At 33.5% G+C, this 24,285-nt stretch overlaps 1 protein-coding gene across 1 annotated transcript; it reads right to left on the minus strand.

Moving 5' to 3' along the window:
* Nucleotides 1-19,314: 19,314 nt before the first annotated feature.
* LOC131667888 (tigger transposable element-derived protein 1-like) lies at nucleotides 19,315-21,002 on the minus strand. The gene is made up of 2 exons (XM_058941639.1): nucleotides 20,571-21,002; nucleotides 19,315-20,526 (listed from the first exon to the last, which is right to left on the minus strand). The coding sequence occupies exons 1-2, from the start codon at nucleotides 21,000-21,002 to the stop codon at nucleotides 19,315-19,317; spliced, it is 1,644 nt and encodes a 547-aa protein (XP_058797622.1).
* Nucleotides 21,003-24,285: the final 3,283 nt, after the last annotated feature.

Consider the following 24,285-nt stretch of genomic DNA (forward strand, 5'->3'; position numbering starts at 1 on the left):
TAACCTACGTATGATTTACTATGCACTTTTCCATAGCATAACAACCTATGGTATTATAGCATGGGGTGGAGCATACATTGGAAGACTCAAATATATACAAACTCTACAAACGCGACTATTACAAATAATAAATAAAAACAAGTTTATAAATGAAAAAAATCCACTAAACATAGATCAAACATTCACCATGGAATCTCTAGTGTATCACTATGTCAACCTGCAAGATATGTTCCTAAAGAAAAATTCCGTAACAAGGAAAAAAACTATACAGCCCCTTAAAAGAAAATTAACAATCAGCATTAAAGATAGCTATACAAGAGCTTTAGCCACCTTCAATCAACTACCTTCTCACCTCAAAACTTTAAACAGCAATATAAAAACAATAAAGGACAAAATAAAAAAATGGATCAAAGGCCATCCATACTAGATTCTAGATACAGGAATACAATGAACCACAAAATACACTGCAACAATTTACAACAAATCTATTACAAACTAAAGCAACAAGGGAACTTTGATAGTCTAAATTCAGCATTGGAAGTCCATGTGGATGAGGATAAGGATAAGTTTCTCTTGGATGTAAGGACATATTTGTGTTCACAAGGCACTTGTACACTTCATCAAAATCGTTCTCATCGTCGAATGTCTGAATATAACATGAAAAAAATGAAAGCATCAGATAACTACAGAAAAATAATTGAAACAATTGCAAATGTGATTGACATAGCATGGAACTTACAACGGATAACTATTAATACCAAAACAAAAAACGGATTCAAAGAGGGAAAAAGAAACGAAACTTACATTCTAACAAAAACAGATACAACCAACATACATTTCATTAATAAATGTGAATACTGCACATACAAACAATTAATTGGTAAAAAACATATACATTTCATAAAAGAAGAAAACAAAGAAGTTCTCAAAGAACCAAATATAGATAAAGTAAGATATAAACCCATAGAAACAGTATTTAAACAAATAGATGACATTGCAGACAACAATAGTATGCAAATAGAAACAAGTAAACCAAAAAATACATCAGGAAAACCGATTCAACAAACAAATAATATTCGAATGACCTATGGAGACATCAATTATCTTGGAAACAATAAAGCATTATTATACTTTTATAGAGGTATCAGAGGATATCAAACTTTCACTAATTCATTGCACTCACTGGAACAACAACCTAAATATAAAGATTTGATAGTCTTAGATGACATAGTATTCACAGCAACATGTAAATGCGATTCACATAAACAACATACTGAATTATTCCCTCATTATAGAGTCACGTGTGCTACAGGACTTACTTGTCCAGCTAGACTAAATACATATGAAAGAATATCATATGCAAGAAAAATGAAAGCATCAATGACGACAATCGTAACGGCCAGACAAATGTTAATCAGATATTGGAGATAGAAGAACAAAATTTAAGATATTAGTGAAGTAAGCTTTTATTGGAAGCATTCTTGCTACCAATATTAAGCCATACTTCATTTGTGAAATAGTATAATCTATTATACAAACCAACTCTTAGTTTTAAGTTTTTTGTTTTTTTTCTTAATTTTCTTTAAGTGTTTAGTAGTTTTAAAATACCAGACCAGCGAACAGGTTTATCCTCTGCCGGGTTACAAATTTGTAATGTATAATTGTATAATTATTACTACTTGTTGTAATATTTTGTACTATACTCTGGTTAATAATAATAATAATAATAATAATAATATTGTTATTGTCATAACCGAGCGACTACCTCCAATGTAATAACTTATTCGCATGCTCTAACGTTAATACTGCCGGTAGTTCAACTCATACAGATGCTATCACCAATTCGCTTTTTTTACAGCGCAAAGTATCTCCATCTCAATATAATAATATTTTAGAAGATTCTTGAGGACAAAAATCATCCGAAGGAGGAAATTGTTAAACAAGGCAGTACGCTCCTCTCCGAACTAAATATAAATGTAAAAAAATAGAAAGCTAACCATCTCTGCATCGACATCTTATAACAGGGTCAGGGTACCTTCACATTTTTTTTATTACTATTTACTCAGATGCCTCTTTCCGCGCTCAGGCACATCTCTTCGCAAATGGCTATTTCTTAGCATTAAATTATACTGTGTAAACTATGTATTTTTTTAAATCTCTTTCCTAATGTATTTTCTAAATGTCTTTCCGTGCTCAGATGCATCTCCTCGCAAATGGCTATTTCTTCGCACCAAATCATACTATGTAAACTATATTTTCTAGTTCCTAATGTATTTTCTAATGAGCGTTCCTATTTTTAATAAAGGGCATAAATACGAAGAACCATGGCAGAGCAACAGTTCAGTCTAGAATGAACATCGTTCCGTGTGGATACCTCTCAGGAGTTCTATCTCACACTTAATAAAGACGCTTAATATCTAACTTATTTGCTTCATTTCGACGCCCGGATTCTGACAATTACCTTCGCGCAAATTCTTATCTCGACTATTGCTTCCATTGCCCGTAAAATATTGTGAAAAGTGTACGTCCAGTTTAATAGATAACAAGGGTTAGAACTCGGAGCCGGCTTATATTTTCAAGCTCTAAATCAGCTCTAGCTTTCCAGCTCTAGGCCAGTTTGACCTTCGTATACTTCGAAGCTATTGGTGCTGACTATTTGATAATCTTTAACTATTTCTACTGTCATTGACGAAGCACTAAAATCATTTGTACCAAGAGTTTAACATTTTTTAATTGTTATAGTGGTTCAATTGTGCACTTGTTAATTGATTTGTTAATAAAATCTAATTATTATTTAAACTAAGCCTTATATTTTATTCAAAGATTACGCGCAATAGTAAAAATTTTATTTGAATTTCTCAAATTAGTTTGAAATAATTAATACCACTTATTTTTCATAATAAATACATAGCGGCACAGTCACTGACAGTTACGACTATTCAAAAATATTTTCGTCATATCACTCACAGGTTTTATGTCTTATGTTATGTTTCACTTAAAGAAATTGATATTAACCTACAACTATTCTATTTTATTTGCATCGAGGGTCATTTAGGTTAATTTTGAATAGTTTTATGTTACTATTAAGCATAGAGAGTAACATGGTTGACCACTGAAGTGTGTCGAATATTGAAAAATGTGAGATCCCAATATTGAGGCAGTTTTAGTTGAGCTTCTGTCATTGATAAAGATGGATAATTGAAATTTCGTTTAAGTATTTGAATATCATTAATTATGACCGTACATCTCGTAGATCAATAAGCCTTACCACAAAAAACAATTAAAATCGGTATTAACTCAACCATGAACCGAATTTTAAAACTAATGCGGGATTTATTTTATTTTTTACAACGACTTTTTAATGAATAACTTTTGATGAATAACAAAAATACTGATTGGATTCAAAGAAAAAAAAAATTATCAGCCATAGCGTATATCCCATGCAAACTACAGAAACAGCTATTTTTCGACTTCCAATGAGTTTTTACGGCTGATGAAAGAGCCATTCATTTTTTCGCAGTTGCTTTCTTTTGTTTTTGTGACACGTAATATTTTTTCCTATTCTGCATGATTTTCATTAATAAAATTTATGTTATCTGCGTGTAAAATCTCTTTGCCATCAACATTGAAATTTGCATCTTCAATTAAATCAAAATCATTCGGAAAATCTTCTATATAAAAAGAAATATATTTATTGTTTGCTATATATTATTTATAGTCATAGTTTTCTGTTTGTTCATCATTAAGGAAGTTATTTCATTGCCCAACGCTACATTTATATAACTAATTAGGACTTCTATCTTTGATGGGTCATTTGCTAGTTCGTTTTGCAATGTCACGAGCCCTTCAGGTTTGAAAAATTTATTTAACAGATTTACGAAAGTTTTGGTATCATTTTCTATATTATCCTACAAAATCTTTCCCTCGTGAATTTTATTCGAATTGTTTTCTATGTTTTCCATCTTTTCATTACTACTCATCAGGACCAGAGCTTCAATATCTTGTGTTGAATCATGCACTTGCATTATTTCATTCCCTTTCCCTTTCAGCAATATTTTTACTTAAATTTAGGGTTAATAAGTGGATTTATTTAACAATAATAATTTTTAATGTTTTATTAAATAAGCTCAAAAAAAATGATGATAAAGTTATAATTGATAAGTTAGTGTAATAATTTATTTCTCCAACTTGAATAACAATAATCGTTATCAGTGCGCGCTATGTGCCTGGTCGCGTTAGGCTCAGCAGAACAGACTAAAAACTGAGACAGTACTTAGCTCGCTTTTATAAACGTCGCATAAACAAATATGTAGATAATTTCATTCTAATAGCTTTCGCCAATATATTTCTAATACATTTCCAATACTTTATGTCAATATACGTGCAATACGTTACCAATAGTTTCTATTTCTGCCCGGATTTGCAACCTATACTTGTATTTATTTTAACTTGAGTCAAATCTAAAACATACAGAATACATTGCCAGTGGATGTATATTACTTAGTTGAGATAATTCACTTAATTTGCATACAACAGTATCATTTGGCATAATCGAACGAAAATTTTTATTTATAAAGTGAAATGTTCAATGACTTTTGACTGAACGTAACAACTTTTCATTTATTTTTGTTCAAACTAGAAGATTTTATCTGAAAAAATATTTATTATAACAACTTTTGTTACTTACGTTTATAAACTAGTGTTTTTATTATAATATACTTTAATTTTTTATAGTTTTATGATTATTTAAATATTAGTCTGTGCGGGCCATTTTGCTCCACCTTTACCTAAATTAATTTTATAATATAATAATTATCATAAATAAATCATTCATCTGACAAATATATGCCATAAAGGGTTAATATTAATCTACGAAATATATTAGCTACATTATGATTTGTTTTATGATTTCAAAATCGTAATTTTCGTCTGTTACAGATAAGGATGTCAGAAAAAGAAAGAAAAGAAAATTATAAAAAATGTACTGGTTGTGATATTTATTTACACAAATTAACTGGATACAAAAAAACGTTAGTGTCAATTGAAGAAATATCAATCTTTAGGAAAACTTTTAATGAAACAGGAGATTTTAATATTACAGTATATTTGAAATGTTATTAAAAGTAAGGCTAGTCACACACGTAAATATATTAAATAAATCTACATCAACTGGTTCATAATAATTCAATATAGCACAAATATTTTCTCAAATCCTATCTTTTCATTTTTAATCTTTTCAACCATCATCAATGACTGAAGAAATTTCAGAATCTATTTAGGATCCAAAGTTGAAAGGAGAAGTCGAATTTGTTTGGTTTGAATAAACTTGTCTTCATTTCAATTGATACTTTAATAAAATTTTATGCCTATAGAAACATCTATATACCTGTAGGTAATAAATGAAGCTTGAAACACCTAACGATAGAAAATTTTATGAAGACTAGCTGAATTTTATTGACGTTTATGCTACGATAAGTATTATACTAGTTTGAGGATCAACTAGCTTCCTCAAATGATTATCTATTCGTGTAGATTTTGAGATTTATGGTAAAGTTAGAAATTTTGTTCAAACTTGAAAAATGTGTAATAGTAGTTATAGCTGAATTCACCTGGAAAAATTTAATTGATTTACGCGATATGATGGTATCTTTAAAAGTCGTAAAATCTGGAAATATCATTCAAGCTTTGGTTGTTTTCTTATTCTAACTGGTCAATGAAAATTCAAACAAAATTATTTGTGCTATTCTAGGTCTAAATCGTGAACAACAATTTTTAGATTTTAGCAATTTAAATCTAAAATCTTTTTAAAAAGAAGTACTACTTATTAGTTTTGACGTTAACAGAATGACTAGAGAAAAGTTATTCCGTCAAAATACTCCAGTAGTTAAAGTTCTACATAATTGGAGAGATAATCAATTGGAATTGATAGTAGAAAGTACATATTTCAAGAATTCAAACAAAAAATAGCAGATAAAATCTTATTCTAGTCGAGTTTGGAAATCATTTACCATTTGTTCTTTAAAGAAAATTCGTTGTATACGTAAGAAAATCATTTTCTGCTAGCTTTAGTGTGGCTGAAATCATGAATATTCTGATGAAAAGTAAAGAAGTTTTATGAAAATTGATAATTAATGGAGATATTTGGGTACTGGATGGAGATTTTCGTGACGTTAAAAAGGAGCTTCAAAATATAGTATATAAAGTCTTGATATTCTCAAAAATAAAAAAAAAATCAATTAATAACATATGAATTTAATTATAATCGTTATGCGAATGTAGCCCAGTGGACAGTTGGAGGAGTCCGTGGCTTAATTGTTAATAAATATAAATTACTTTACCATAAATTTAATAATTGAATATCGTTGAAAGCTCGTTTGTACGGAACTGTATCTTGTTTCCTGTAAAATAAATTCGAAAGCCCTTTTTAGTAGATCGATCTCTAATAAAAGATATGGTTTCATATATGATCTAACAAAGACGTGCGGCAAATTCACTTCATTCAGAAACTGATATTTGATGTTAAATCAGGAGATCTTCTTAGCGATTGATATCGAATGACGTGCTGGAAATCCAGATCTCAATGAAAATAAATTGAAGGTTTTCTTTTCTAGAATACGTCAACTGCAAAAACTTATATCATATTTAGTACAAATAAATCTACATCATAGTATAAATTATAAATAAACATGATGACATTCAACTGCAGATCTTAAAAGAAGCCAAAGAAATTTTAAAAGTACAAGTTAAATCGCGATACTCGTATATTAAAAGAAAACCCTATAACTGTTATTTACACTAATTTTTTCAAAATTAACATGAAGTGAGATATTATTTTTGGTTTGTATTTGTTTTTATAATATTTTTGAAACTTTTATCTCTAGTCTATTTTTCTATAAGACATTTCATTTCCTTGTTGAATTTTCAAAATAGTTTATTTACCGCATACCGAAAGCTCTTTAATAAAATTGTTTTACAACCATCTGGCATAATTGTCCTACGTCTCGTATTAATTTTTGACGTAGTAACATCGCAGATAAATTGTTGTATTAAAATTGCCTCGATAAGAAAATATTCTTTAATAGATAATGACCGTGAAAGATCATCGATTTTTTAAATAGGATCTTAAATTATTTGCAATTGTTTGTATACCAATTGACACGTTACAATAAGCTTCACCCTATGCAAAAATTTCATATATAGTAACATTCTGGAACAAAGTATATGTAACGGCGAAATGCGACCGTTCCCGGCTGGGTAACTCGCGGCCGTCCGCACAAATTATTTATTTGGGGATTCGGGAAGCAAAGTACGTTCCCACAACTGGATAACACGTCGAGCACAACCACGTTAAACGCACAGATTAGAAGTCGGGGTGAGGAGTGATACAGCGGCGAATAAATACAACACGAGATTAACACACTAATCCTTTAATCGTCAACAATCGACTACAAGACGGCGATCTCACGCCTATATAATACGAGCGCCACAATAATAAATATGAACGCAAAGGTGAATCGGTGGCTCGTTAGCCTGCCGATTCCCTGTTTAAAACTAGTTATTACAACAAATGTCCGATAAACAATTTCCGCCGTTATTTCATTAACGGAGTAGCTGGCAGATCTGCCGCACTACACACCCATCAGCTGGCACCCAAACATGTAAGAGAGAGAGAGATAAGAGAAAACACGGCACCGACCGCGACCTTCAGCCTCTCTGACGGCTAGAACGCTTCGCAGTCTGACGTCACTGGTGCGCTCCTTCTTGCTGACCGCCTCGCTGGTGTTATTGTCGTCGCTGTTTGTTCTCTTACTCATCCTCTCATTCGCTCTCTTAATATTGCTGCCTAACTGTTTTTCGCTCGTTGATTGTTGTTGTTGCTTCCGCTGCCCTTCGGTTGCTCCGTACTGCAGCAGTGACAAAGACCGTTCACGCGCACACCCGGTTACCCACAGGCACCGGTGCCGGGTATCCTTCGGGACACGGCTGGACGCGACCCAGCCACAATACTCCAATTCTCGTCCGAGCACCGGGCGTGTCTCCGAAAACGAAACGAAATCCGCGCGCGTGACCTTCTCTCTGCTAAAGCCCAGCAAATACTCTCTCCTTAAATTTTCCGCGATGATCCGCAACTAGAGTGCTCTCTCTCTCTTTCTCTCTCTCTTCCGCACCATCTCGATCGCTCCAGCCGTCAGCTCAGCTCGTATAGAGCACCTTGAAAACAAAAATCCAAGCATGAGTGTGCGTGCTACACGCACACACTCTTAGCTTGGTGCGGCGCGCGGATATTTGCGATAGCCAAACAGACGAAATCGGCCTAGCCGAGATTCTCCGTTAGACATAATATATAATCATTAATGCTGTGTAACGGAGAATCACGGTTAAGTCGGTGTTCACCGATTCATTCGATGGCTCTTACCATCATCCGTTCGCCACCTCAGGCTAGAAGTGTGTGTGTACGCAGTGTCTTGCCGATTTTCCCTGTTTGAGATGTGATAATCTAGGAAATTAGCGGAGCCAGGAGTGGTCGACGACTGCAGATGAAGAGAGACAGTGAACATGGGATCGTGGGAAGCGAAGAGGGAGTGTTGACGAGAGAGAGGTTTAGAGAATTTGGGCTGGATCGTCGGATCGAGCGTATCAATTTTCTGATGAATTTGGAGTTGTATTCGGACGCGGTGTTACCTGGTTTTGATTATCGAGAATACACGCCCGATACCAGACACGTATTGGTCAGATTTTGTAGTTGTTAATAATTGGGCCATGCCCAACTAATATTCCCGGCATTGGAGTGTATTGTAGAGATTAGAAGGGAGAATGCTAAAGATTTGCTTGGCTGTGTCCTGGATTTTATTGGGGTAATCTTAGCGGCTACTGTTGGAACCATGGCAATCTAGCAAAAAGGGAGGGGGGATCAACAGTTGAGTTCTTCAACTGAGGGTAAAGAGAAAGCATAGTAAGAGGTGTGGAGGAGAAAACTAAGATAGAAGCGAGGGATGAATGGGTTAGGGCAAATAGCTACATTTTCCTATTTTGAGATATCTACGTTTTCTTTTCTCATAGCACAAATGGATATTTTAGTCTAGCGTTTGGATAGACTTCTCTATGAAATTCAAAGTTTTCAGCGGGTGCATCTGAATCCACACTTAGATTTAGTAAATATAACAGAAAATTTTATTTGAAATTGCATTATTTAAATAAACTAGTGTTATTTAACGCGCTTCGCGCGCTTTTTTAAATGTTTTACTATTATTTATTACATTATTTGAACCTTTTACATGTCAACTTCAAGATTTCAATGGACACGAATAAGTCATGCTGTTTAAAATAGACTACATACGTCAATATTTATTGATGAATAAAAATAGAACATGCACCCATTTTTTCTCAAAAATCGATGAACTTTTACTCATTTCAAGATATATCGGAAAAATTATTCAAAAGATTAATTCGACCTAAGATCAATAATGCTATTATACTATTATACTATTATTCAATAGTAGTGATTATGGCTCCAATCTTATATTAGTATAAATAATACATTTAACATCATGTACTTTTTGCTGCCACTATGAAAACACCCGTGAATATTCTTCTAATTTAACGGGTTTAACATTTTGATAATTAATTTCCTTTGTTCGCATACGTTTTAATTTAAAATATACAAAAGATAAATACGTAGTCTCTATTTTATTTTTATTCATTCTCTTTTTCTTTCTACCAAATTTTAACACAACGATATTGATTGTAGTATCAGAGATGGTTATAAAATTAACAATTTTTACAAATAATTTCAAAACATAACGTATTATGTTCTTAAACCAATTTACTAACATATTTCCATTCTTGCAGTTTATTATCCATGTTAATTATTCATAAATTAAATTTATCGCTAAAATAGAAATCTTACACTCTTTGATATATAATAATAATAATATTTCAAAGTATAGGAAAATTCAAAATTTCGCGATCTATTTTTCTATTCTATTTTTGCATCAACAAATCACAACGCTGGATGTCAGCGACTCATCTTTTTTTAAAAATAAGATAGGAATAAAATATGTAAAAAGTATAAAAATAAAAAATAAAAATAAATATAAGGCAAGGATAAGGATAGGATAGAACCATCAGCTGCGCCTAACAATTTAATTTTGTTTATTTTTTAACGTATTGGTTCATGGTATCAAGCTTTCCATAGGATTTCTCTATATCAACAGATATATTATTTTAATTTAACTGTTTTTTCCATTGTTCATCTGAAACCATTTGGAGAGTTTGTTTACATTTATAAATTAAATTTCAAAATTTATTTAAAATAAATTAACGGTGCCGACTGCACCGAAATAAATTCGCAGAATTTCATATAAAATATCAATTTACCATTCTTCTCAATATTGATCATATTTATCCGAAGTTAAACTTTACAATAAAGATATATTCAATTAATTTATATGTCCAATAAATAAATGCAATTGAAGTGATCGTATTTCTTTAAGGTTAGGCCATTGAGAGAATGTGGAAGTAATTTACATTTTAATGCCTACAAATTATTATACTTATTTGGATTGATAGATGTAAAGTACTTCGATTTATTATTATGACCGATTTACTCATAATTGTGACACACGTGATGAAATTCAGTCAATCAGGTCATAAATAAAATTACTTCACTCAGCATCACTTTTTCATACAGGAAAATAAAAATATATAGGTTTAGAAGGTTTAGATAAGCTTTATGCGTTTTTACCTTCTTTTTTATTTCTTATTGTTATATCAATATTAATATATTTAACAAATTACTTTTTTCAAAGGTAGATTTTTCAATTTTGTTTAAAAACCCATATCACAGCGGAAAATGTGTATTAGTGATGAAACACGTTTTCAAATTTATGATTTATTATATCAAAAACTGCAATAAATATAATTTTATATTATTTTTTTCTCAACGGGTTAATTTATTATTAAACTTTTATTCTACTTTTTGAATAAAGATTGCAACATTACAACTTTTGTTTTACACATTCAAAAACCAAATTTTCGATTATTAATAGAAAATATTTAGAGCAATTTCAACCTATATTATTTGTATGAAACGATTTCTTCGTTGTTAGTTTCATATTATGAGTGTATAAACAATATTACAGTCTACTTTTTTACTTCTTTATCTTAAAAATTATCCCTATGATAAATTATGATGATGTGAATTTTTATTAGTAAAATCTCAACTCAAAACCACACCTATATGCTTATTTTCCGCAACATAAGTATATCACGTAATTATATCTCAGCCATCATGTTCGCGCTGTCTGCGCTCGCGACGTGGTCCACGTGTTCATGTTGTTCACACGTGTTTCGTAACATCCTTCTCTCTTCGTTAATCTGTTAATATTGGGGAAAACTCAGACAGTTCCCGCGACCGAAACGAGTGGCATATGCCACCTAAACTGTCAGCCGTCATAAATCACCGAACAGCGATAAAGGAGACCCAGTCTCGCTGTTCGGTGTGCGGGCTCAAAAACAAAAGGGTTCCAACACACCTTAGCCAGATGTCCATCGGCCCAAGGAGAGTGCGCGGGGTCACTCTTCCTTTGCTCACTAATGGGACCCCCTGCAAGGGGCCAAAAGGAAAAGAGACGCCCACTTGGCAGAGGTTTCAAAATAAGACGTCAGACTAAGACTTTTCACTAACGTGCGGGAGTCCGACGCGTGCGGTAGCAACCCGAGCTCTGTAATATTGTAGCGATCCGCGAATCTTCGTGTTCTTGTTATTGCGATACCGTGTCAGATTCTAGGGTGTGTTGTGTCATCATTATTGATCCGGGCAAAGCAATTGCAGCTTCGTGGAGTGCGTTCGTTGTGCGCCACAGCGCGAAACAGCAGCGGCTCCAAGGTCCCATCTTTGCGACAGCGCTGCTTGCATGCAGTAAGCAGTCCAACGCGGTCCTGGTGCAAAGGCTGTACCTGTCTCCAAGACGTTGGAGTACCAGAACGCGTAAGTGTGGGCCACCTTCTGCGATCAACATTGTTTTTTTTCTTGTTTGCACTTGGTATACCAGCGTGAGTATGAGAGCTCTATATGCGCGCGAGTTCGGATGCATCCGCTAATACATGTGTATTTTCCGTTATCTCAACTGTAGTCGGCGAAAGTTTCTATTGGCGCCATTGTAATTTTCCTAGTTATAATTTATTTACGGCTTATTTTTTCTCTTTTTTTTTCACATGCAATTGAGTTTTAGTTTTTAGGCTACTATAAGAAAATTTACTTTGAATTTGTTAATAAACATACTGATACTTGGTTTTCTTCTTCATTATTATTATAGTTGTGATTTCAAGACCTTGCCCAGCTTTATCCAGTCAAACCCCCCCTTTTTTTTATTATTGAACTCTCGCATTTATATTATCAATTTCTTTGAAAGTTTAGTTACATTATAGACACATCAGATCACAATATGCTTCATCGTGGCATCCATCACTTTTTCATAAGGGATAAAACTGATAAACAATGAACTACATTATGATCATAAATGATGAACGAAAGATTATATTTTTTTGCTAAAAACAAATTAAATTAAATCTGAAATAAAAAATCAACTAAAATCAATTTGAATTCTCGCGGTTTTTTTCTTTTGGGCCAATAAAATCGCGAATAAAATGCTTCAATATGACTTCCATCACTTTTTTATAAGGGGATTATTTTAAAAATGGTTTATTTTCAATGAAAATTTTTTTATACACTATTGCTTAATTTATGACCAAAACGTCTTTAGCAACTTTTTCATAAAATGCATATATGACAGGTAAATTGTCGGGGTGCAATAAATTATCATCTTTTAGGTACGTCAGAAATAGACGTAGTTCTCAGGTCGCTCTTTTTGGTATAAAAACCGGAAATGAGCGTGGCATTGTTACGGCAAAAGTCGATTAACGGGCACCAAAACTTAGTGGAGAATGATTTTAAATAAGTAATCAAAGTCGCTAATGAGGGCAGGGGTTACGCTCAGCAATTTCTTATTAAGAGGACTACAAGTATTTAAATGGGGGTGAAGTGCAGTAGTTTAGGGCCTAACAGATCTCAATACTTCATACGCGAAGGAAAGATGTAGAAACGAAATAGTATAGAGAAGGATTTGATTAATAAAAATTATTGGCTTATTTATCTTTATTTTTAAAGCACAACTTAATATACTCGTATATTACATATATAATAAAATTTATAGCTTTTATTATATAAAAATTTATGGCTTTTATTACATATTTAAAAAAAATAATTAAAAATACTTAAAAAATGATTTAGGCCACCGAAAACTGCTTACCACGAATTTCATTTTCCTCAATAAATACCACCTCATGCACCAACTTTGAGAATGATATTTTTTTTATATTAGTGCTTTTGAGGGCTATTTAAAACCTTATATCAGCATATAAACTTTATTAAATATAATTACATTACATAAATAATATACTACATAGTTTTATTTTACATGATTATTTAAAATTTTTCTTATTTCCATACAAATTATTTATGACTAGCGTAGTCTAAACTTGTTTGTGTACAGAATCTAAGAAGTTCACTATTTCTTTACATATACGAGGTGTGATCAAAAAGTAAGGTGAATTTTGAAATTTAGCGGGCTACGTATGTTCGATTTTCGACTTTTTTATTTGGTTATGTCGGTACACTCGTCTAGAACATACGTTCTAAATTTCAGCTTTGTAGTATGTTTGGTTTGTTTGTGAGAGGCATCAAGGTTAGAAGTGTTTTGCGTGCTCCACGATTTGCTGCTGTCTAAAAACATGGATCAAAGAGTTTGCATTAAACTTTGTGTGAAAAATGAAATCAAATGTTCCAAAATACTTGAAATGCTGAAAGTGGCTTACGGTGAGTCTACTTTAAGCCAAAAAAATGTTTACAAGTGGTATAAATTCTTGCAAGAAGGCCGAGAAGACACCGACGACGAACCTCGTTCTGGACGCCCCAGCACATCAACAACTGATGAGAATGTTGAAGAAGTGAAGAAAATAGTGTTGGGAAATCGTCGAATTACCATTAGAGAAATTGCTGATGATATTGGCATCTTATTTGGTTCGTGCTAATCAATTTTGTCGAGTGTTTTAGACATGAGACGTGTGTCAGCGAAGTTTGTTCCGAAATTGCTCAATTTCGACCAAAAGAAACGTCGCATGAGCATCGCCCAAGAGCTACTGAATGACGTCAACGATGATCCATATTTACTCAACAGGGTTATAACAGGTGACGAAACATGGGTATACGGTTATGACGTCGAGACTAAGACTCAATCGTCCCAGTGGAGGCATTCTGGATCACCAAGACCAAAAAAAGCACGCCAAGTTCGATCAAATGTAAAGGTTTTGCTTACAGTTTTCTTTGACTGCAGGGGCGTGGTGCATCATGAGTTCTTGCCACAGGGTAGAACAGTAAATAAGGAATATTACCTGCAAGTTATGCGGAATTTGCGCGAAGCAATCCGCCAGAAACGTTCGAATTTGTGGAAAAATAAAAATTGGCTTTTGCACCATGATAACGCCCCTGCTCACACATCGTTGCTTGTGCGCGAATTTTTGGCTAAAACCAACACAGTAACGATGCCACAGGCACCGTATTCCCCAGATCTGGCCCCCTGTGACTTTTTCTTGTTCCCAAAACTGAAGAGGCCCATGAAAGGACGGCGTTTTGCCACGATTGAGGAGATAAAGACGGCATCGAAGGATGAACTAAACAAGATCACAAAAAATGATTTTTTGAAATGCTTTGAGGATTGGAAAAAGCGTTGGCACAAGTGCATTATATCCGAGGGGGATTACTTTGAAGGAGATAAAATAAAAATTGATGAATAAATAAATATTTTTTGAGAAAAATAAAAATTCACCTTACTGTTTGATCACACCTCGTATATGAGTTCGGAAATATTAGAATATTGTTCATGTTCAGTGGCAGTAATTTTTTATTTTTACAAATTTTATTTGTTAACTTTTTTCTTTGGTCCTGGAATAGAGGGCATTGCCATATCACGTGGTTCAGGTTCTCTTCGACTTTCATATCACAATGTGGTCATAGATCAGAATCTATTATATTAACTCTAGCTAGAGATAAGGCTACATTATAGTAATTGGCTCTACATCTATTAATTGAAACTATGAATTTTCTCGGTCGACTGCTATTGTAATACCACGGTTTAGAATAATAATTAAAATACAAGTTAAGGTATTTTTTTTTCCTTTAAAACTATTAATTAAACAGAAATTATTGGTATTACAAAGGGACTCTTTTCTAAATTTGTAAAACAAGTCTATGAATAGAATAGGAAAAGTCTTAGATGCTTTTTTTCTAGTGAATGATTTGGTAAGCGTATTTACTTTGTCATTACCTACAATTACAACATGTGATGGAATCCATATAAATCGAATTACTTTAGTTGGACTACTCTTGATTAATGCATTGTAAAATTGTTTAATTTTGAAGATGTAGTAGTTTTTTTTTAATACTTATTTTAACTGATTGAAAACTATCTAAAACACTCAGTGAGTCAGTGAATATTGTGAAATTTGTATTTTTACTTTTTTGGATTGCTTGTAGTGCTTTGAGAATTGCCATACTTTTTGCTGTAAATATTGAAGCATTGTTGGTTATCGCTTACCCTGTACAGGTATCTTGAAATGCATTGTAACATGCTAATCCAACTGAGTTATTCTGATTTTTACTGCCGTCTGTATACAATGAATAGGTATTATATTTATTTATGAATTCATTTACCTTAAAATTTGGATCGTTACTCATTTTTAACTTTCTATCTAACTCTATGTCTATATTGATACTTGTTGTTATATCTTTGTAGTCGAATAGATATATATTGAATTTTTTAAAAGCTTTGATTTTTAGTTTTAAGATTTCATCTGTACAATCTATTCATAACAGGAATTTTTTATCACTTTGAGCTTTAATGATTTTTGGAGCCGAATATTGAATAGTATTATGTATGTTTAGATTTGTATTGGACAAAATTTTAGTAAGGTAACATTTACAGAGGAACCTTCTGCGCTAAATTATTGATTATAACTTTGATTCGGCTAAAATAACATTTGTCGGGGTCGATAATCGGTATCCTATGCACGTTCTTAGACATGCATATTGAAATTTCTCCAAGGCTTCTACATGCTTTATATCTTTAGAAAAATAGATATAACAACAGAGTCAATAATTGATCTATTCAAGCCCCTGTATAGTGTGATGATCAGAATGTTTGGATCAGAACTCAATTTTTCACCACATAGAAATATAATGATATTGGCTCAGTTTGTACATTTCTGAATAAGTGAGTCTACGAGGTGTGTTCAAAAAGTAAGGTGACTTTGTATTTTTAAGAAAAAATATTTATTTATTTATCAATATTTATGTTGTCCCCTTCAAAGTACTCCCCGTCAGATACAATACACTTATGCCAACGGTTTTTCCAATCCTCAAAACACTTCTCATAAGCACTTTTCGGTATAGCCTTGAGCTCTTCCAGCGATGCAGTCTTTATCTCTTCAATCGTTCCAAATCTCCGTCCTTTCATAGGTCTTTTTAGTTTTGGGAACAAGAAAAAGTTACATGGGGCCAAATCCGGTGAATATGGTGGCTGAGGTATGATTGTGGTGTTGTTTTTGGCCAAAAAATCTCTCACAAGCAAATATGAGTGAGCAGGGGCATTATCGTGATGCAAAAGCCATGAATTGTTTTTCCACAATTCTGGGCGTTTTGTTCGTATTGCTTCTCGCAAACGGCGCATAACTTCAAGATAATACTGTTCATTGACCGTACGTCCATATGGTAAGAACTCCTGATATACCACGCCATGGTAATCGTAGAAAACAGTGAGCAAAACTTTGACATTTGATCGAACTTGACGTGCTTTTTTCTGTCTTGGCTCATCTGGGCTCTTCCATTGGGACGATTGGACTTTGGTTTCGATATCATAACTATATACCCATGATTCGTCACCAATTATGACCCTTTTGAGTAAATCTGGGTCATCGGTGACGTCATTCAACAGTTCTTGAGCGATGCTCATGCGACGGTTCTTTTGGTCAATATTTAGCAATTTCAGAACAAACTTTGCTGACACACGTCTCATGCCCAAAACGTTAAAAAAAATTTCATGGCACGAGCCAAGCGATATACCAACATCCTCAGCAACTTTTCTGATAGTGATTCGACGATTTTCCAGAACAATTTTTTTCACTGCTTGAACGTTTTCATCAGTTGTTGACGTGCTTGGGCGTCCAGAGCGAGGCTCGTCATTGGCATCTTCCCGGCCATCTTGGAATAGTTTGTACCACTTGTAAACATTTTTTTTACTCAGAACAGTTTCACCGTATGCCACCGTCAACATTTCAAGTGTTTCAGAGCACTTTATTTTATTTTTTACACAAAATTTGATGCAAATCCTTTGATCCATATTTTTCGATAGCAAGAAATCGCCGAGCACGCAAAACACTTATAACCTTTACGCCTCTCACAACCAAACAAAAAATGCTATACACTTGAAACTTGGTACAGATGTTCGGGAAGAGTGTATCAACATAACAAAACAACAAAATCGATAATCGAAAGTACGTTGCCCGTGAAATTTGAAAAGTCACCTTCCTTTTTGAACACACCTCGTATATGTGGAGAAAAAGAAAATTTTTAGTCATAAGTGACAACAAGAAAACGAAGTGTAGCAGAAAACTTTACTTTATGGTTTACCATGTCTGTTTCTGATTTTCCTGGTTAATTGGTTTAGAGTTGATGTGAAGTAACACAGTTTTTTCCGATTTAAAGAACAGGCCAATATCACTTAAATTTTTATTCATTATATTTACTGCTTTAGTTACTACATCGTGTGACGTCGGGGTCACTCTCAGGTACGCTTGGAGTAAGCGTAAACTCAGGGTTGCTCTGATTTGGCTATCGTGTAACACATAAGCCGGGACGAGCAATATTGTTGCGTTAAGAAAACTGTATGCTAGCGCGGAATGTAATAACCAAATGTTATTACGAACACACCAGACTCACGCTTAATGTGTTCTTAAGGGACTTTAATGAAAATTCACCAGACTCACGCTTAATGAATTTCCAAACAAAAGGGCGGATTGCTTAAAGAAAGAAAAGGATAGCCAGATATAAGATTTTACTTACTTTTATTTTTTTCTAATTACTTATTATTAAGGCTGCGCTCTCTCTGCTCTTTGGCCTCTTTCTCTCTCTATATATTCTGAATATACTTGGGTGGCTTCTTAATTGAATTTTGGCTGACTTTTTCTTCTTTGATGCTTCCTCCAGCACTCACTCACTGGTAATCACTTCTTGTTAGGCACTTCCTGGTGCCCACTCCACTACCGCCCTCCAGTCTTGTACAGAGCTTGTTATAAGCAGTGGGTGGTTGGGTGGAAATCCCTTTCCTCAGGCCCATGAAGCGATAACGGCCAAATTTTGTATTGGTGGGAAATTTTCTAATCATATCTAGGATTTCTTTATTGGTCTGTGGGCGTGAATTTTCAGAGAGAGAAAGGGCGGTCCCCTTTTGACTTGGGCCCTTTTCTCACGAGATGGCTCTCGGAGTGCCACTTTTAAGAGCAAGAGTAACGCTATAGTTTATAATTACTTATACAAAATCGTACTAAACTTAATTAATTTTAACGATACATAGTGATTATTATAAACATTCAGAAAAATCCAAACCTTTTACGATTTATTATAAAATACATTATTGTTCTAATATAAAATTATTTATTAGTTATTCGGTGACAAAAAGATGCGCATTATAATAACTTACAAAATTGATGAAAATCTATTTAATATTACGGATATTTTCTTAAAATTCGGTGGGAAAAAAAAGATAAATTGCATTTTTATGATCCCCTTCCATTATCAGAGCGAGAACAGTTCACGAAGTATACGCGATGATGGTAGGCTCCTGTCAACACATGCGCGTGGGACAAAGCAGGATAGAGCGTCGATTGTAAGGCCGAGTACGCAGGCTCGGGCAACTATAAACACTTTATCTCGAACGCGTTTTCATCGTGGGAAATCAGCAAGGTTCCCACTCCGTTCGTCATATTTAATAATTAAATTAAAAAAAACTAAGTTACGGCTAGTCGTCACAATCGTTTAGTTAATACAAGCATCCCTCGTTATTCGCAGGGGTTACGTTCCGTCGAGGTACCGCGAATAACAAAACCGCGAATAGCAAGACCTTACGCTTATGGGAAATGAGGGGTTAGGTTCCTAAACATAAGATTTATTTATCAAAATATATACAAATTATTACAAAATAATCAATTGGATTTGAAATAGTCTGTCAAACGAGATTGTTTTGCACGTCTCAACGCATCTTTATATAAATCTTCATAAACTTCGACTGCCTTTTCACAGTTATGCTTAAAATTGAGACTCCGAACTACTATTGGGTCACGTTCTATAGCTGTTTCCTTAGCTGTTTTTAATAAATTTATAATTTCTAAAATTACTGTTCCTCCAAATACAGTTGGAACTACGTCTTTATTGTCTTGAAGATTGTCTTGAGGCAATGGCACAATAAGCTCTTCTGCTTCTTCAGCGCTGAGATCTGTTCTGACTGGCATCACAAGTTCCTCTAAAATTTCGGGTTCATGAAGGTCTTCAAAACCTTCACCTCCAACTTCTCGAGCTAAATGAATGATTGATTGCACGGGTTCTTGATATTCTGGCACAACGGCTGTCTCAGCATCGACGGTCGACAAAATTTTTTTCCAGCTAGCACTCACAGTCGTAGGTTTAACTTCTGTCCATGATTCTTCAACCAAAGAGATGGCATCGAGAATAGAAAATTTTTTCCAAAACATTTTGACAACGTAGGTGGAATCGAAACCGTCACAAGTGCGATGATGATTGACTTCTTGTAGCATTTTTTTCATGACTCTTCTCAAATAATAGGCTTTGAAAGTCGCAATCACGGTTTGGTCCATAGGTTGAATGAGAGAAGTTGTATTCGTCGGAAAAAACATGACTTCTACGTCAGGATGAATATCGGCTATGCTGTGATGACTTTTGCAATTGTCTAGCAATAATAGCACTTTGAACGCTAAATTTTTTTTCAACAAGTATTGCTTCACATTAGGTATAAAAGATTCTTTGAACCACTGTTCAAAGTTTACTTGTGTAACCCAAGCAGTCTTATTTGATTTCCAATAAACAGGAAGGTGATCTTTGTTTTTTCCTTTTAAAACTCTTGGATTTTCGGCACGATAAACCAGCATTGGTTTACATTTGAAACCTCCTGAGGCATTTGCGCAGAATAAAAGAGTGAAGCGATCTTTAGCGACTTTGAATCCCGGAGCCCGTTTTTCTTCTTTTGCAATCCACGTACGATTCGGCATCCTTTTCCAAAAAATTCCCGTTTCATCGCAATTGAATATTTGATCCAGCACGTATTTTTTTTTCAGAAATAGTTTCTTGAAGTATTGGAGGAAAGTGGCGAGCAGCCTCGTGGTCTGCACTTGCACTTTCACCTATTATTTATTTATTTATTTATTTATTTATTTACTTATCTCACGATTAATAACGACACTACTAACCTGCAAATTTCAAACTGTGAAGCGTCATTTCTTTCGTATTTTGTATTCAAATAGTTGTGGTACTGAATGGCTTGATCTCTTATAGCTGCTGTAGAGACTGGTATTTTTTTATGGATCAAATCTTGTAACCAAATCAACAACATCTCTTCAGTTTTCTCGAGTGTATTTCGTCGAACAACTTTTACCGAAGTCGCATGTTGGCCTAATATCTCAGAGCTGCTTCGAATTTTGTCCTCGTTCGTCCGAATAGAGTGAATAGTTGATTCGTTGACACTGAATATTTTCGCAATACAAGCTATTTTTTCACCATCTCGGATGAGATTCAAAATTTTAAGTTTGTCTGCTAAAGACATAACTTTTTTACTTCTAGGCGTTTTAGGTGTTTTAGGTGTTTTAGGAGTTGGTACCATTTTACAACAAAATTTTGATTAAAAAACGTGCGCAACAAAATATTTTCAAACTTTCAGGGTTACGAAAATTTACAATCTGAGTGAATATTGCAGCAAACCGAACCGCGAATAACAAGTTAGTTTTCCGCGTATAACAAGGGAAGGCACATTTCGGGCAACCGCGAATAAGGTGAATCGCGAATACCAAAACCGCGAATAACGAGGGATGCCTGTAGTTCGATTTTACTGCTGAGCCAAGATTACAATACGCTCCAATATCATCCGTAAATTGTGAGATAGTTACGCTTTGGAGAATGTCTTTAGTGATATCTTTCCCATAAATGAGGTATTAAAGGGGACTAAGAACTCCACCTTGAGGTAAACCATTGTAACTAATTCTATATTCATCTTTTCCAAGATCCGTGTAGGCGAATTTTTCATGGATGATAAATTTTATAAATTTTATTATCAATTCAGAACACTCAATTTTAGCCAATTTATTTAGTATGATATCACTTTGAACGTTATCATAAACGTAATTAATGTCAAGAAAAATTGTAATTAAGTCTTTTTTTGTGTGATAACTTCTTCTGCTTTCAAAGAGAACTCAAGATTATTATCTGTACATGACCGACATTTTCTAAAGCCTGATTTGTTTTTAGGTAAAATATCATAATATTCGCAGAACCATTGTAGTCTGATTTTTATTAGCGACTCAAAAAGTTTACAGAGACTGAATGTAAGAAAGATTGGTGTGACTTCGGTATTATTAGATTTTTCAATAAATATTACAAATGATTTTTTCTCAGCCTTTGGATATATGTTTTCGCTATACATAATTCGCTAGTACATCATATTGAAAATATTTATCAGAAGAAGTTTGTATTTTGTTGGTAAGTTTTTAATTGTTTCATAATCGATACCGCTAATACCGGCAGCTAAATTCTTTTTTTCATTTTCTAGAACCGAGTTTAGTTCCGCAAAAGGTAAAAGGAGCATCGAAAATCTGACTATTAAATTGGTTACTATTTGGTAAGTATTCTAGGTCGGGTTCAGCAGAAGGAGGGCAAATTCTATTTAACGTAATATCAATATTATTAGCATTTTGTAGATTTTTACTAATGTTATATGGATGAGTTTTAGTTCATTAACTTAGAAAACTTTGCATTTATTCTAAACATATGTAGGATATGTTTTTTATGTTTGAAAGTGTTGACTAACAGGTAATTGATTTTATTATATGCAATACGATCTGGCTGTGCTTTACTATAATTCCACTTTCTATATGCTGTTCTACGCATTCTTCTCATTTTGTTACATTCCTCGTCCCACTATGGGACTAGATTTTTATGTTTAAACGGATCTACAAATTTTTTTGTTGGCGTACTTTCTTTTAAACAATTTACAATAATTTAGGTAAATATTTTGTATTTCTTTTCAGACGAGGCATTTAAAAAGTCTTGGTCCTCTAGAAAAGTCTTGTAATTATTATTTAGTCTATCTATAAACCTATTCCAGTTTGTTCGTACTGATTTGATTTAAAATGATTTTTTCCTATAAGTATTTTTATCAAATTATATCGAACAAAATATGGAGTAATCACTGATGATTACTTTGCCCATGGGTTCGTTGGCAACAACAACGTTTATTTTCGGAGCTAAGTTTAATGTAAATAAAATTAAGTCTACATTTGAGTGTGAGCAATCAGTCGGATTCATATGAGTTATTGTATTTACATTATAAATAAAAAGATTTTGATCAATGATACTATTTGCTAAGAATTCACCCTTTTTATCTATCTTTTTACAATTCTACATTATATTGTGTGCATTAAAGTTTTCTAGAAAAAATTGTGGGATAATTGGGATCGACTAATGAAATTAAGGAATCATACATTTGTTGTGTTAGAATCCCAGGAGCTCTATAACAGATAATAATTTTAATGGACGAATCTGTATTAGTTAAGCCTATTTTACACAATTCTAACGATGCGCGAGGAGAGTTTATATTGACTTCCATGAATGCGATTGATTTTTTTATTAGGACCAGGATACCACCTCCTCTTTTATTCGATCGGTTTTTCTTCAGCTGGGCAAATTTGACAGAAAATTTTGAATTCAAAAAGTTTCTTTTATTTTTACTCTTAATGCTGTTTGAATTTGTATAGTCATCATTGTCATTTAAGCAGGATTCCACACACATAAAAATGTTAATATTGTTTAATAATACTGGAAGTTCTTTATCCCGTTTGCATATACTGTGTGCATTACAAAATATCAATCGAAGGGATTTAGAGTTTTTTAGTTGTAAGTTATTTTGCGTATACATTTTTTTTAACAATTTGGTTTTCACTGTCAATTATATTCAGCTTTACTTTGAGACATTTATATATTTTCATCGAAATTACTTTGGGATAGTTTATTTTTAATTTTAGAGAGTTTAATTTTCACAGAAGGAATGTTGAGACTTTGTTCAATTAGATTTATGATAACTTGTTTGTTCTTTAAGATTTTTTTGAGTTCATTATGTACGTTATTATTTCCATAAGTACTTTGTAACACTGTACAAAGTCGAAAAAGTTACATGGTAGTGTAACGTTTGAATCTATCTCGCGTTATCAAAACAATAGTTCGGACTCTTAATATTGAATTCGCAATCGCGTCTCCGAGGAAAGCAAGAAGTTGACACGCGTGTAATCTAAATAACATATGAAAATCTTTCGAGTAGCAAACCACAAGGATTTCTAACTCGATGAATTGTCTCGAAATGCAATTGAGAGTGGTCGCATCTATCGGAGAGAGTTCCGACAGCGCCGCAATCACTACTCAACTTAGTTTCTCAACAGCAAATATATTTTGGGTAGGAAGATGTCTAAGACTGCTTTTTTCTCATGAGAGAGATAGTCTCATGAGTTGAGCGCTTAGATATCTGTAGGGTGGGAGTTTAGCAGGCTAACCACTGAATAAGAAATTTATCTCAGGAAATTGCTGAGGCTTTATTTCTCTAACAGTGCTCGCGCTGCTAAGCAAGGTAGGATAGTGAGTCCTCTTGCCGCAGCGACGAGCGAATTTATACTTGCGAAATGGGCTCCTTTCTACGCTTGGTAGCCCCTACAACGCTATTTTTGTCATTGACACAAATTTTGTACATGTTTTATCGCAAAATGGCTCGATCGAAACTGCAATTATACGATTTAAAAAATTAAACTTGAAATGACGAATTTTTTAACATAAATTACTTCTCGAGGAAAAATCGCCTTTTAAAGTTATAAGTGACACAATTCAATAATCAAATTACGCCACTT

The sequence above is a fragment of the Phymastichus coffea genome, unplaced genomic scaffold (genome assembly GCF_024137745.1).
Source record: "Phymastichus coffea isolate CEN01 unplaced genomic scaffold, Cenicafe_Pcof_1.1 PCOF00005, whole genome shotgun sequence".
NCBI lineage: Eukaryota > Metazoa > Arthropoda > Insecta > Hymenoptera > Eulophidae > Phymastichus > Phymastichus coffea.

What these genes read in the sequence shown, in the direction of transcription:
- LOC131667888 (XM_058941639.1), bottom strand. Translation starts at nt 21,002, where the DNA reads ATGGTACCAACTCCTAAAACACCTAAAACACCTAAAACGCCTAGAAGT. An exon ending in TAGTAGTGTCGTTATTAATC is followed by an intron (nt 20,527 to 20,570) that starts GTGAGATAAGTA and finishes AATAAATAATAG; the next exon opens with GTGAAAGTGCAAGTGCAGAC.